We start from the raw sequence: 15405 nt of genomic DNA, 5'->3' as shown, positions 1-15405 counted from the left end.
TGAGTCTATTGTCCATTAGGATGGGCGATTTGTGATCTCCATTTATTTGTGTGTGCTTTTTTTTTTTTTTTTTTTGTATTACTTACTCCTTGCCTCAGAGGCACAGATAATTATGCAAGTGAATATGTGTCTGTCTACTGTAGTGACTCTATGTTGTGTGTTGGGTGGTGTTTGGTGGGGGGTGATGATGAGGATGAGGAGGATGAAGCACAGTGTCAGTGCATAGCTTATTCATATCAAATAACACCAAGAGGTCTTCTTATCTGATAGTCAAATTACCATCAACAAGCAGTATATGCCCTCACTCCATACAAGCACTGTGGAGAGGTTTGAAACTGAACCAAAGCATCTGGCATGCAATCCAGTGATTAGAACTTGCATACCACCACCTGTCCTACCCTGCAGCCCAATATTTTGTAGGCAGAATTTTTGCTACTAAATGAATTTGAACCAACTAACTCTGCTATCAAACCATAAAGACTTGATGTCTTAATGATAATGGCCTCCAGGCAGACTTAACTATATGTTTTTTGTGTAGATATTGAGCATGCGCTCTTAATGCTATTTACATAATTACAGTCGAAGTCCGCTATAACAATTGTGGCATATGTAGCAAAGGCTTTTCAGTCTGTCAAACACATAGCAAATACAATGTAAATTAAAACACTAAAAGCATATCTGTAAAACACACACTAACATACAAAGAATGACATGTTTCGTTCTACAAGAACATCCTCAGATTCTATCAAATCACTTAAAATAAGCTTATATATGTACAGTATTGTTTACGTAGCGTAAACTTGTCAAAGATAGAGAGATAAGTGATAACATGAAACAGTAATGACGAAAATAAATTATATACAATTATAATATAGTGAAAACCTTACGTATTTATCTAGACTGCCGATGTTAAGTCTGTTGTCACCAAACACTATTTCAGGACTGTGGTCATGGAAAGTTTGTGGTGAGCCACGCTGTGCGTGGAGAGGGGAGGGCAGGACAGGGAGGGGCCTAGTAGAACGATGTGAATCTCTCCTATTGGATGATAAAATCGGGTAGACTATAGAGTGGAGAGGGGGGGGAGAGATGTAGGGCGGAGCGGCTGGAGCGCTGTGGAACTTTCCATCAACATTGGAGGGGGGGGAGAGATGTTATTGACCTATTTCATGTTAATTGTACCTGTATGTAATATGGATGAATGTAATTATTATAATTTTTTATTATTTATAATAGATGAACGAAGTACGGAACGGTATTATTATTATTATTATTATTATTATTATTATTATTATTATTATTATTATGAAAAAAGCGATTCGCCTTCCGTCAACATTGGAGAGGGGAGAGAAGTTATTGACCTTTTCCATGCGAATGTACCTTTATGTAATATGGATGAATGCAAATTAATAATTTTTAGTTGAATAAAGTAAGGGACGTTATTATTATTATTATTATTATTATTATTATTATTATTATTATTATTATTATTATTATTATTATTATTATTATTATTTACGATAGAAGCAATTTAAGGAGTAGGTGTTGTCAGATATTATGCGAGTAGAGCAACCGAATTACGCCACTCAATACTCGGCAATGAAAACAGTTAAGAACAAAATTAAAAACGACAACCTTACCATCACAAAAGCGGATAAAGGTAACACAACAGTCATAATGAAGAAAGACGAATACATAGAAAAAACAATAGAATTCATCAACAACAACGGTATTCAAGAATTGCAACGCGACCCTACAAATAAATTTCAAAACCAAATAAAGCAAGCTATCAAGGAAACAGACTTAATTTTCACAAAACAAGAAAAAGAAAGCCTCATAATCAAAAATCCTAAACTCCCCACACTAAGAGCCCTGCCCAAAATACACAAAGAGCTTTGTCCCATTAGACCAATAGTAAATTTTAAAGATGCGCCAAGTTACAATGTAAGCAAACAACTGAACATCATTCTAAAAGAGAAAATTTCACTTAAAGGAGACAGATCAATTAAAAACAGCCTAGAACTAATTAAAGAATTAAATAAACTTAAAATAACAGAGAGCACACGTATGATATCCTTTGACATCACTAACATGTACACCAACATACCAATAGATGAATCCATTGAAATTATCGAAAACCTTCTTAAGGAAAACACCTCTCTACAAGAAACCAAAGAAATTATTAACCTTCTTAGAACAACACTACACCAAAATTGCTTTGCATTTAACGACAAAATCTTTTGCCAAACAGAAGGGCTAGCCATGGGCTCACCGTTATCAGGTATAATAGCAAACATTTTTCTCAATAACTTCGAAAACATGTTCTTAATGGGCCAGCTTTCAAAAGGAATCTTACATTGGAGCAGATTTGTGGATGACGTCATATGCATATATGATAATGACGTCACTAATGCAGACCAGTTATTAAACACTCTAAATTCTTTACACAAATCCATCAGCTTCACAATGGAACCAGAAAATAACAAGAAAATAAACTATTTAGACATCACAATCAACAGGAATAATGACAACCTATCTTACAAGGTATACAGAAAGCCCACTCAGACATCACGCTGGCAACCAGGAATGAGCTAGCTGGAAAATTTATAATGTCCAATAACGGACCATTTATATTGGTATTATAAATTTGCTCATTCAGGACAAATATTTCAGATTCCCTATGGGAATCAACATCTATATCATCTATTGACAACAACTCGAACCACCCATACACACACAAAATAGCAGGACTGAATACAATGATACATAGAGCTATTTCCATACCAATGAGCACAACAGATTTCAATGAAGAAATGCAAATAATTAAACAAATCGCGAAAGAAAACAACCATCCTCCAGGCACAGTGGATAAACTTTTAAATAAACATAAGAAAAGTCGCCGGGAAAGCACCACACACGACAAAGAAAACTACGTGATTCTCAACTATGTTAACAATAACACATACAAAGTAGCTAACATTTTCAAGAAACAAGGTTTAAAAGTAGCTTTTCGAACGAATAACACACTACAGAGACACTTCAGCAGGTGCAACTTAAACAAAAAGGACCCTTTCTCAAAGTCAGGAGTGTATGAACTCAAGTGCCAAGAACCTAACTGCAACGCCACATACATAGGTCAAACAAAACGTAATTTCCATACAAGATACAAAGAACACAAAAACGCGATCAGATATAATCGGCATTCAGCCTTCGGGGAGCACATCTACGACTGTTCACACCATTTCACAGACATCAACACTGATCTAAAAATTTTACACTTCGAAAATAAAAGTAAATCTTTGAATATAAAAGAAGCAATAGAAATTTACGTCGCAAAAAATACTAATGCCAATAACCTGAATGAGCATACACATTTAAATAATTCCCCCCTATTCGCTCTACTCACATAATATCTAACAACACCTACTCCTTAAATTGCTTCTATCGTAAATAATAATAATAATAATAATAATAATAATAATAATAATAATAATAATAGTAATAATAATACACATTTAAATAATTCCCCCCTATTTGCTCTACTCGCATAATATCTGACAACACCTACTCCTTAAATTGCTTCTATCGTAAATAATAATAATAATAATAATAATAATAATAATAATAATAATAATAATAATAATAACGTCCCTTACTTTATTCAACTAAAAATTATTAATTTGCATTCATCCATATTACATAAAGGTACATTCGCATGGAAAAGGTCAATAACTTCTCTCCCCTCTCCAATGTTGACGGAAGGCGAATCGCTTTTTTCATAATAATAATAATAATAATAATAATAATAATAATAATAATAATAATACCGTTCCGTACTTCGTTCATCTATTATAAATAATAAAAAATTATAATAATTACATTCATCCATATTACATACAGGTACAATTAACATGAAATAGGTCAATAACATCTCTCCCCCCCCTCCAATGTTGATGGAAAGTTCCACAGCGCTCCAGCCGCTCCGCCCTACATCTCTCCCCCCCCTCTCCACTCTATAGTCTACCCGATTTTATCATCCAATAGGAGAGATTCACATCGTTCTACTAGGCCCCTCCCTGTCCTGCCCTCCCCTCTCCACGCACAGCGTGGCTCACCACAAACTTTCCATGACCACAGTCCTGAAATAGTGTTTGGTGACAACAGACTTAACATCGGCAGTCTAGATAAATACGTAAGGTTTTCACTATATTATAATTGTATATAATTTATTTTCGTCATTACTGTTTCATGTTATCACTTATCTCTCTATCTTTGACAAGTTTACGCTACGTAAACAATACTGTACATATATAAGCTTATTTTAAGTGATTTGATAGAATCTGAGGATGTTCTTGTAGAACGAAACATGTCATTCTTTGTATGTTAGTGTGTGTTTTACAGATATGCTTTTAGTGTTTTAATTTACATTGTATTTGCTATGTGTTTGACAGACTGAAAAGCCTTTGCTACATTTAACTAAGTCAACACTGGAAAACATGGCTTCATTTTTAACAAATTGTGGCATATAACGAGAACCCCATTATAATGACAATATTTTACTGTCCCTTCAAAATTCCTATGTTAAACTGTGTATTATCCTCCGATTACAGCGAGAGCCTTATCACTGACACATCCGTTATTACGAGCGATTAAGCGCACACGATTTTTTCCGTTACCAATATTTGTGCACCTCAGCGATTATGTTGCTTGCGATCTTCGGTATTGTTTTTTCACTATGTCCGCTAGCGAGTTCTCTCGTTGACATTCAAAGGCGATGTCGGAGTCGATTAGTAATGCCTGTCTACTGTTGTTCTGTAAAGAAAATTTGAAATGAAAGAGAATATGTTCTTGTAATAAATGCGTAAATAGCGTGTCCGATAACAGTTGTTGATTACATAAAATCAGCTTCATGGTCCGTATCGCACTTCAATAGATTCACAATTAAGTATTTATTTATTTATTTTCCACCTAGTCGATACAATGATTGCTTAAGGCAACTTTTAATGGTCAAAAGTGGTACATGTTTCGTATATTATCAACATCTTCAGCCACATAACACTGTTTAGATGAAAAATATATAAAATTGACAAAGTAATGCTTTAGATGAAGTGTCCTTAAAATTAACATAAGTTCATCTAAAGCATTACTTTGTCAATTTTATATATTTTTCATCTAAACAGTGTTATGTGGCTGAAGATGTTGATAATATACGAAACATGTACCACTTTTGACCATTAAAAGTTGCCTTAAGCAATCATTGTATCGACTAGGTGGAAAATAAATAAATAAATACTTAATTGTGAATCAACAGTTGTTGACTCGTTAAAAATAAAGGCTGACTAAACGATCACTTAATTTTAATGCTAAATACTGCAGTTAAGTAAGAATGGGATACACCTCAAGATATGACAGAGTGGATCATTGATTTATATTTTATATTCTCTCACGTCTGATTAAATTTTGGGAATGGCTGTTATCATGTAAATGTATAGTGAGAAGTTAATCATTTCTCTACTGGCACTTGATGTACGTTTTCATAATACATACAGTATTAGTTAGGTTAGGTGATGCTGTTTGAATAAGAAAACTGAAATGTTTGCCACAAAATGCGATCATTCATTTCAGTGCGGTGTCGTTTTCTCGCTTTGTGCACTTGCGTACTCTCGTCGACATTCAAAGGTGATGTCGGAGGCGATTAGTAATACCCGTCAACTGCTGTTCTCTGAAAGAAAATTCAAAATGAAAGAGGATGACACTTTTTTGTAAGAAATATGTAAATGACGTGGCCTATAGAAGTTGTTAACTTGTTAGATATAAAGGCTAAGTAAACGCTCACTTAATTTTAATTCTCGACACTGACATTAATTAAGAATGCGATACACCTGAAGATATGGTAGAGCGTCTCACTGATTTCTGAGGTTAGACTATATTTTCTCATGTTTAGTTAAGTTTCGGAAAGACTATTCCCATGTAAATTTTTAGTGAGGAGGTTATCATTTCTCTACATGTGTTCGAAATATGTTTTCATGATACATATACGGTTAGGTTAGGTGACGCCGTTTGAAGAAGAAAACTGAAGTGTTTGCCACAGAAGCCTCTGGAGTGATAACCTATTTCTCCTAATCCAATACGACGTTTTTTTTCATCAGGATTTCATGCGAAAAATCAAGGGTTGTCTGGCATTCCCGGCCTAACACTAATGAACACCACTGGCAACTTATCGTAGTAACCACACTGCTTCTTTTCACCCCCGTATGCGCGTGCACAGGCAAAACTTGTTGATAATAAAGTACCGGCTCTTTATTATACATTGCTAACCGCGGCAACCGGTTGTACAGTGCCTGTGTGTAACGTCACTGGATCTCGGGAAATCGTGAAGAGATAATGGCATTCTGTTAACCTCTACAAAAACGTTTCTCAAATCTACAGAAGGGCATCAAAACATGCGAGCCTTCGAATTCTTACAAAGGCCATGGCTACTCAGTGGCAGAGTCTGCTGTGCCTGATGCTTAGTAAAATTTAGTTTATAGACAGCAGGAATATTTTCGTGATGGATAGTCGTATTGTAAAGATAGGTGGAAGGGGTGTTGTTGGGAAATTTTCAATGAGTTCTTGTCGATAATATATCTATTTTAAGTTAATGGTTAATAAACACTCGAAAATGTAGAATAATTGTGCAGCCGCAAGAAAATACGGCATAGGCCTAACTAAAGCCAATATTCGGCGTTAGCGTGAAGATGAAGATAGCAAAAAAATTGTGTAGGCACTATGTATAAAAAAATGCATTCAGTGGTCCGCAACAAGGATGCTTTACAGAAGTCGAAGATGAAATTGTGAGATATGTGCACGAAAAACACAAGGGCGGGGCGGCCACAGCGTGGCACAATAATCTAGTTCGTTGACCTTCAACGTCCGCAATTAAGCCTATAATCGCTAGCTGCTGAAGTTGGCCAAACCTGGCAAGCGAGATGTGCGTGTAGTGGTAGCTGGTTTTATCTGACGCTAAGTAAAAGTAACAGCAAGAGTATTTTCCTGATGGATCGTCGTGTATTGTAGAAACACATAGAATATGTATTGCCTGCAAATTTTCAGACAGGTTCTCTTTGGTATTATGATGCCAGTTTATAATTAATGGTCATTCAACCTGCAGAAATAAAGAATAATTGTGCAGCTGCAAAAAAAAAAAAAAAAAAAAAAAAAAAAAAAAAAGAGGCATAACGAAAGCCAGTGTTCGGCATCTGAAAACAGTCTAAAAGTGCATACTGTACAACGAAGGCGTTCATATGATTTTACAAAGCACTTTTTGAGCCAGATTTAAATTTTGTAAAGGAAAAAGTGGGGGTCGACTTGGATTCGGAGAAATACGGTACTATAATTTTTTAAGAATGAAATTAAACATACATTTTCACGTAGTATTGGATTTCGAAAAATAACAAACAAGTAAGCCGTAGTATGGATATCATCCGTGGAAATGCAAGATTTGAACAAACTGATTGCTGTTTCATACCGATTTTAATGTATTTTGGAGGGTTTTCTGACTTTTAATAAAAAATCAGATATAACGACAATCCGCTATAGCGAGTAAAATTTTTGCTGTTATGAATTCTCGCTATAACGGACTTCTACTGTACTTAAGAAACATGCTGATAGTCTGTTGTTTATTAGGTCATTTAATGTTTAAAATGATCATGAAAACGTTTGTTAGTCCTAAACTTGGCACAGCAAAGTCCAAGATACAAACATTAGAAGAACAGTACCAAAAGACCTAAGTGAACAGCCATCTAACCAGACTGAAATGCTGATGGATATTGAAACCAGTTGGAGTCGATTCCAAACAACTGTACTGGATGCAGGAATTCATCATTCGATACAAGACAGGTGAATTAGAAAAATTAATGGATGACTGACAAAGTCCTGATTGGATGAAGTAATGGAGGCTGGTAAAAATCAAGAACTAGGAAAAGTAGAAAGCACTCCAGACCAAAATCTGCCAAATGATTATAAGGGCAAAAAGTGAATGGCTGCATAATCAGAGCAAGAATACAGAAGAATGTAAATCTAAGCATGACATTTTTAACCTGCAGAAAAAGGTTAAAGAAGCTCCAGGGTTACGTACCAGGAGGACTAATGTACTCTTAAATAACAACCAAGGGAAGGTCATCAACTAAAATAAAAAACTAAACAGCTAGAAAGTCTTTGTGACTTATCATTTCCATGATAATAAGGACAGTGTCTTTCTGTTTGTGATGCAGATGAAGGACCATTAATAACTCGCCAAGAAGTAGAATATGAAAAAAAAGTGAAAAGCACCTGGACCTGATGGTATACCTGTAGAAATATTAACAAATCTTAAAGAAGACTAATCACTGTATATCCTAATAGAGCTATTCAATCTGGTATACACCAATGGATCAATCCCTTCTGACTAGCTGACATCAGCTTTCATCCCTATTCCAAAGAAAACACTCGTAAAATTTCATGGACTTTACAGAGTCATAAGCCTAATGAGCCATGTTCTCAGAATCTTCTTAAAAGTAATACATGCAAGAATATACAGTGAATGTGAATCATACATAGGTAAAACCCAGTTTGGATTCTGTAATGGATTTGGCTCCAGAGAGGTCCTGCTGGGGATGCAGATTTTGGTGCAAAGATGTATAGATATGTCTGTGGATGTTTTTCATGAATGGTAGAGATATCCAACTTATAGTCAACCTGTATTGGAATCAGACTGCATCGGTTAAGGTTGATAACACAAACACCTGCGCTATTGAAATAAAGCAAGGAGTGAGGCAGTGCTATGTTCTATGTCCACTCCTCTTCAATATGTCCTTTGAAAGCATATTTTCTGAAGCACTGGAAGGCAAACAAAAGGGCTTCATTAGAGTAGCTGGCACATCACTGGAGCAACTCCAACACTTTAGTATCTCAGCAGCATATTTGATCACAGCTGGAACATTGCTGTTGAAATTAGGTCCCGGATTGAACAGGCAAGGACTGCATTCTATAGGATGAGCAAACTTCTCTGAAACAGGAACTTAAAGATTAATCTTGGTTTCTATTTACTTTGGTGTTATGTATTTTCTGTCTTACTTTATGGTGCTGAGACTTGGACCCTAACAGAGAACACCACCAAAATATTTTGATCCGTTGAGATGGGGTGCTACCGACGCTCAGAATGTCATGGGTTGATAGAATGTGTAACACTGAAACACTGCAACACATGAACAAAGAGCTAGAGGTCATGCACAACATCAAAAAGATGAAAACTTGAGTACTTTGGCTATATCATTCAAAATGATAAATATAGACTCGTTCAGCTGATCTTATAAAGTAAAATTGAAGGAAGGGTAAATAGGGAAAGAAGGAGAATATCTTGGCTACGGAATCTACGAGACTGGTGTGAACTCGATACGCCCACTCTTTTTAGAGTTGCTGAGAACAAAAATCAGATCACCGTGATGACAGCCGACATCCGATCACGATATGGAAGAAGTAGTAGTTTAACCACACAGAATTATCATGGTGTAATGACAGTTATAATACCAGTGCTGAACCACATAGCTGACTGTATTGCTTTATTATTTATGATTTATGAAAGTGTATGTTTTATTTTTGATATCATGGAAGGTTTCTTAGTTGTTTGGCTTGTAGCAAAGTAACACTCATAAGAACAATGAAATCATATCCTCCATTCACATCACATCCTTGCTTTGTGTTTTCCTTCTAAATACTTTGGTATCCTTCACAAATAAAACCATACTAAGTTCAGTACCATTAATATAAAATGTTCAGATTTCAGGAATGCTATTAATAAAATTTTCCTTTGCAGGTTGGAAACTGTGTCAGGTATGTATCCTTATGAAGAAAATTTTCCATGCTACTCAGGACAGAAGGAGGTAACTAACATTATCTTTATGTCAGTATCTGCTATTACATTGTATGCTAATATACATTTACAGTTAAGAGGGTGTTAACCAGATATCAATCAGAAATATTAATATTTACCAAAAAAAAAAAAAAAAAAATAAGTTACCAGTCAATCAAAGCAAAAGATGTGTCATGACATAATAGTCCAGTCAAGTTAAACATGAAAAGGGGGTCGTGCTTGCAAAAGGTCCAGTCGTTCTGAATTTTTTATATGTTGTTAGGACCTAAACCAATATTAAAAAACCAGATTTGCAATTTCCAAAGTGCTGTGCAAGCGGCGGTGTACCCAAAAAACCATGTAATTTTCGATCTTTTTTCAGGTTTTGCTCAATATCTTAGTGAAGGAAGGGTCTGACTGGAATAGTCACTCTATATGGTTTTAAAGTAGACTAAAGTTTCTACAATTTGAGACCAGGGCGAGCTCTATGCAGCCATTGGTTCCCAAGATACAGTTCTTTGAAAATAGGTCATTTTTTCAAAAAAGTGAAATTTGTTTGAATTGGTCATTTATTTTGTGAAATATCTTCTAAAATATGTATCCCACCCCAAATATTACATAAAATGAAGTTGTAGTAAATTTAATTAACTTTCATTTGAGACCAGACTGGTACCTATAGGCCCAGTGGTTCTCTCAAAAACATAAACATCCATAGGTGGGTTTGGGGGGAAAATGCAAATAAACTGTCCTCACGTCTTTTTATGTTTTTTATCAAACAGTTAACATTTATTTTTGTTATTGTTAAAAATGCATTTGAGACCTGTCGGGTAGACTGTACAATCCATGTGACTAATAACTTCATAATTTTAGGAGTTTTTTTTTTACAGAACCAATTGGGAACAGTTGCAGACAAATGAAGGACCCCGTGGCGATAACATTCTTATTGGATCGTGAAGATCTGCTAATCTTGCAAGGAAGGCTATTTTAGGACGCGTAGTAGAACCAGTCCTAATCTTTCGTACTGGTGTGAGAAAGACAGACAGGCGACAGAGAGAGGAAATAGCCCTCGCGGGTGTTCCCGCCTCAAAGGGAATTCCCCAAGTGTTTTCGTTGTCCCCTCCCTTGACCTCCTTACCCGCAACCGGCCCTTCCAGGGCAGCTCTCAGTGTGTTGCGACATGTCTATCCGTCCGGGCGTGTGTTTCTTGTGTCGTAAGGACCTCGATACAGGTCCTGTTGTGATAATCAAAGAACGAGGAATTCGAACACTAATTGAAGTGAGTAAAAAACGTGGTCTCACAGAAAATAAAAATTACCTCCAAAATTGCAACCAAGTCAGCGTTCATGATGCATGCAGGAAGAGATACAGAGCTGTGTGTAACGTTGAAGCCTCAGTTCGTTGAGGAGGGGATTCTGCTTCCCAACCGAAGACTCCATCGACAAGATTATCAAGTAAACTGGCTCCTACCTTGAGAGGGATTAGCTTTTTGTATGGTGATGCAATCACTGAAGCATTTCTCCAGCAACAAAGCAAACTGCCCTTGGCAAGAAGGAATGTGGTCCATACAGTTCAGAAGTTGGGCACGAGGCAAACTATTTTAGATGCTGCTGAACGCCGAGGTGACAACTGGGGAAGGGCCATTGAGGAGCGCCTCCTCGCCATTGACGACCTGGTTGTTGCAGACGGGACGTACCACAGATTGTGCTATAGGAGACTGTTTATAATACTACTTGCTACTGGGAATAAGAGAGGGTATCGTCCAGCCAGTAATACTGAAGAAGCGATGGAGTGTGTGTACGATTACCTATTGGAAAACAGTGATGAATGCCAGTTTTCTTTATCACACCTTCTGCAGCAAATCAAGGGTGATTGTATCCCTGATGTCAGAACAGCGAAAACTTACCTCCAAGAACGTTTTGGCGATGACATAGTCATAGTGGAGATGGGTTCCAACAAAGGGACACTCGTCTGCTTCAAAAACACCGGCCATAAAGTTTTGTATGATCATTGGTACAAGGAACAAAAAGGCGATTTGCAGCAAGAGCGGTTGAGAGTTGTGAAGGCAGCAGCAGAAATCATCGTGGAAGATATCCGCACGCAAGTGTATGACACCAGTCAGTATCCCCCCTCGGACGATTTCTTCAACAATGTTGATTCTGTCATCCCTGAGTCAGTACAGCTATTTTTTTAGACTGTTGTTCTCAAAAACAAGCGTGGCCTCCTTGAAGCATGGAAGAAGTAGTGTGTGTCATTTTCTCATGCTCTGATAGCTGCTGTACGACCTCGATCTTTTGTTTCCTCCCTTCTGATTGGAATTGGTACCTAGTTTTACAGAAAATATGGATCCAAACATCTGGTAAATATGTGCGCTGCGCTGGGGTTCTCCTGTTCTTATTCAGCAGATGTGCAACTTGAAACTTCGGCGATCGTACGAGATGAATCCTGACCACTTATAGGAAAAGGAGCTTTTATCCAATTTGTCTATGACAATGAGGACGTGAACATTAACACGCTGGATGGTGATAACACATTTCATGAGATGGGAGGCATTATGTGCGTGACCACCTCGAGAGCAGTAATGCGAGACAAAAACATCCCACGTATACAGAACTATGTTTCTGCTAAAAATGTGACCTCTAGCAGTGAAGTACAAATCAAAGAGTGCATTGTTAAGGAAAACAGTGGATTGGCAGCAATCGTGGTTGAGAATTTGCAAGGAACCTATGAAATTGATGGTGAAATTTTGCCCTCGGCTCCTGACCTAATATGGTTGTATGGGAAGTCACTCAACAAACAGTCGATGCCAGGGTGGAATGGATTTATGGAGCAAGCTACAGACGGGCTTCAGTTTTTACGCTCAAAAATCCTTTTTTTTTTTCCATTTATCCCTGCCCCTCCCACTGCCTACAATACGGTGTTCACTTCACTCATGGAAGCCAGCAACCGGAGCAAATCTCATGGCCAGAAAATCACGTTCGTCACTTTCGACCAGCCATTATTCATGAAAGCAAGAGATATTGTCGAGAGTAGACTTCACCCGCAGTTGAAAAATGTAGTTATACGGCTTGGTGGATTTCACCTCTTACTCTCCTTTATGGGATGCATTGGCACAATAATGGGTGGGAGTGGTCTGAAAGAGCTACTAGCCACCATCTATGCAGGCCACAGTGTTGACAACATTTTGAATGGTCACGCATATTCACGAGCTGTTCGAGCCCACATTTTAACAAACCTCACACTGGCCGGCATCGTTTTTGATGAGGTTGATATGACTCCTGAGGAGCGAGACGAGACTGAAAAATTGCTGAGAGACACTGAGAGGTATCTCACTATGTCAGCAGAAGAAATTGATACCTACCAAATACTAAAGGCGAAATTTAAAAGTGCCTTGGAGAAAATTGAAGCAAATGGTCCAACATCAGAGTTGTGGGTCCAGTACTTTCGTATGACCACTTTGATCAAACTATTCATACAGGCAGAGCGTGCTGGTGATTGGAACCTTCATTTGTACACTGTCCACAAGATGCTCCCTTTTTTCACGCAGCTGGACATTTTTTTGTACGCTATGAGCGCGCACCTCTACCTTCAGGATATGATGGCTCTACAAGATCGGATGGATAAAAGTGAATACGACATGTTCACCAAAGGATCCTTCCCCATTCGCCGGTCTGACAAGTTTTGGTCTGGGTTGTGGTCAGACCTAACAATTGAACAGAAGCTGATGCGATCCATGAAGACCTACGGTGGGTTGACCCAAGGAAGGGGAATATCGGACAGTGTGCTGGCAAAGTGGACAACAGGAATGGTGTTTATGGTAAATATATGTGAAGAACTTGAAAGTTTTTGCAGCATCTCATGTACTACTGGAGAGCAGCATGTAGACATGAGACCTTCTCGAATCATCCGAGATAACAGTGATGTGGAAAAACTCAAAAACTGGTTTGCTCTCCACCTCCCATTTCCCAAAACTGACAGTTTGCTTTCTATCAGTAGTGGTTTACTGGCAGGTCCTGAGATTAACTGCCACACGGCCCAGAGAGTTGGGACGGAGGGAGTGATTAAAATTGTGGGACAAATGTACGACAAGGTAGTAATAAAACGGAAAAACAAAGTTACCACGCTGGCATCGATCACCTCATCCATTAAATTGCCCGACAAGAACAAAAGAGTAGCTGTGGATTTGCTCACAATTGTCCAACGAGTGTGTATTGCAAAGCAATCTGAACAGGATTTACAGGATGACTTCAAGTATGAGTTGGCCCCGTTCCCGATGACTCTGTTCAATGAACAGGGGATGCGCAAGGGCACGAAATCCACTCTGTACTCTGCCTTCACTCCTCTTACCGGCCACACGCCGATAGATGCCAGCACTCGCGTCGTTTTGGATGGTGGCTACCTCTTGCACAAGGTCGTGTGGCAACGGAAGAGCACAGTTCAAGCACTTTTGGCGTGTTATACCACCTACGTCCGTAACCACTTTGGGAAGAACGTCTCCGTCGTTTTTGACGGCTACCCCGAAGATGCTACCAGAAAAAAACACCAAAACAGCGGAACGACTCCGGCGCTACGCAGCTCATTCCAGCTACGAATTGACATTCGATGAATCCACAGTAATTCAAGTTGCTCAAGAGCATGTATTGGGCAATGAGAACAACAAGAGACGCCTAATAACTCTTCTTTGTGACGCCTTTCAGAAGGAGGGTGTAGAAGTGGCTGTTGCGGAAGAAGATGCGGATCGAGAGATCATCATGACAGCGCTTTCAAGAAAAGCAGTAGCCGATCAGGTCGTCATAGTGGGAGAAGACGTCAACCTGCTCGTTCTTCTCAATGGTTTAGGCGCTGAAGAGACAAACGTCTACCTTCAGAAGAGCACGAAGGACGAAGCTCGTTGCTGTCACTACTCTACGACCTCCTACAACCACCAGGGCTCCCAGAGATCGCCAGGGACGGTACTATTCATCCACGCATTTACCGGGTGCGATACCACCTCAGCACCGTTTGGCCAAGGAAAGACCAAAATGACCACACTCCTGAGCAAGAGTGAACACCTTGCTGAGCAAGTGGAGGTCTTCCTTCGGCCAGACTCCACCCCACAAGCCGTGAGAGAAGCAGGCATCAAGTGCTTTGTGGCTCTATATGGGGGTGACATCACGAGGGATACTTTGGATTTCCTGAGGTATAAGGCGTTTGTCACTTCAACGAGAATAAACCTCGGCCGTTTTCCACCGACGGAAGATGCCGCAGGCCACCATGCAGCAAGGTGCTACCTCCAAGTGCAGAAGTGGCGGGGAGTCAATTTGAATCCCACTGATTGGGGTGGAAGCTGTCTTCTCAGGGACTCACCCCCATTCCCACCACCATGGATCCCGCACCTCCTGCCCTTCTGCGAAAAATTTCATGTAAATGCAAGAAAGGGTGCTCTGGGAGCTGCTCGTGCGGAAAGGCTGGGCTCCACTGTTCAGTCCTCTGCCAGACAAGCGGTGGCAAATTGTGCATTAACGTCCCGGATGTGGAGCTCAAATGTTCTGACGATGAAGATG

The 15405-nt window shown here is 38.8% G+C and overlaps 1 protein-coding gene across 1 annotated transcript in view; it reads left to right on the top strand.

Moving 5' to 3' along the window:
• Positions 1 to 15405, top strand: part of LOC136875915 (fibrous sheath CABYR-binding protein) — a 381453-nt gene that overhangs the window by 49602 nt on the left and 316446 nt on the right. Inside the window, exon 6 of the mRNA XM_068228254.1 lies at positions 9830 to 9846. Within this exon, the coding sequence (XP_068084355.1) occupies positions 9830 to 9846 (17 nt within the window). The remainder of the gene's footprint in view (positions 1 to 9829; positions 9847 to 15405) is intronic.

Source organism: Anabrus simplex, chromosome 6, assembly GCF_040414725.1.
Source record: "Anabrus simplex isolate iqAnaSimp1 chromosome 6, ASM4041472v1, whole genome shotgun sequence".
Lineage (NCBI taxonomy): Eukaryota > Metazoa > Arthropoda > Insecta > Orthoptera > Tettigoniidae > Anabrus > Anabrus simplex.
The sequence above is the reverse complement of the archived record's forward strand: the minus strand, read 5'-3'. Positions and strand labels throughout refer to the sequence as shown.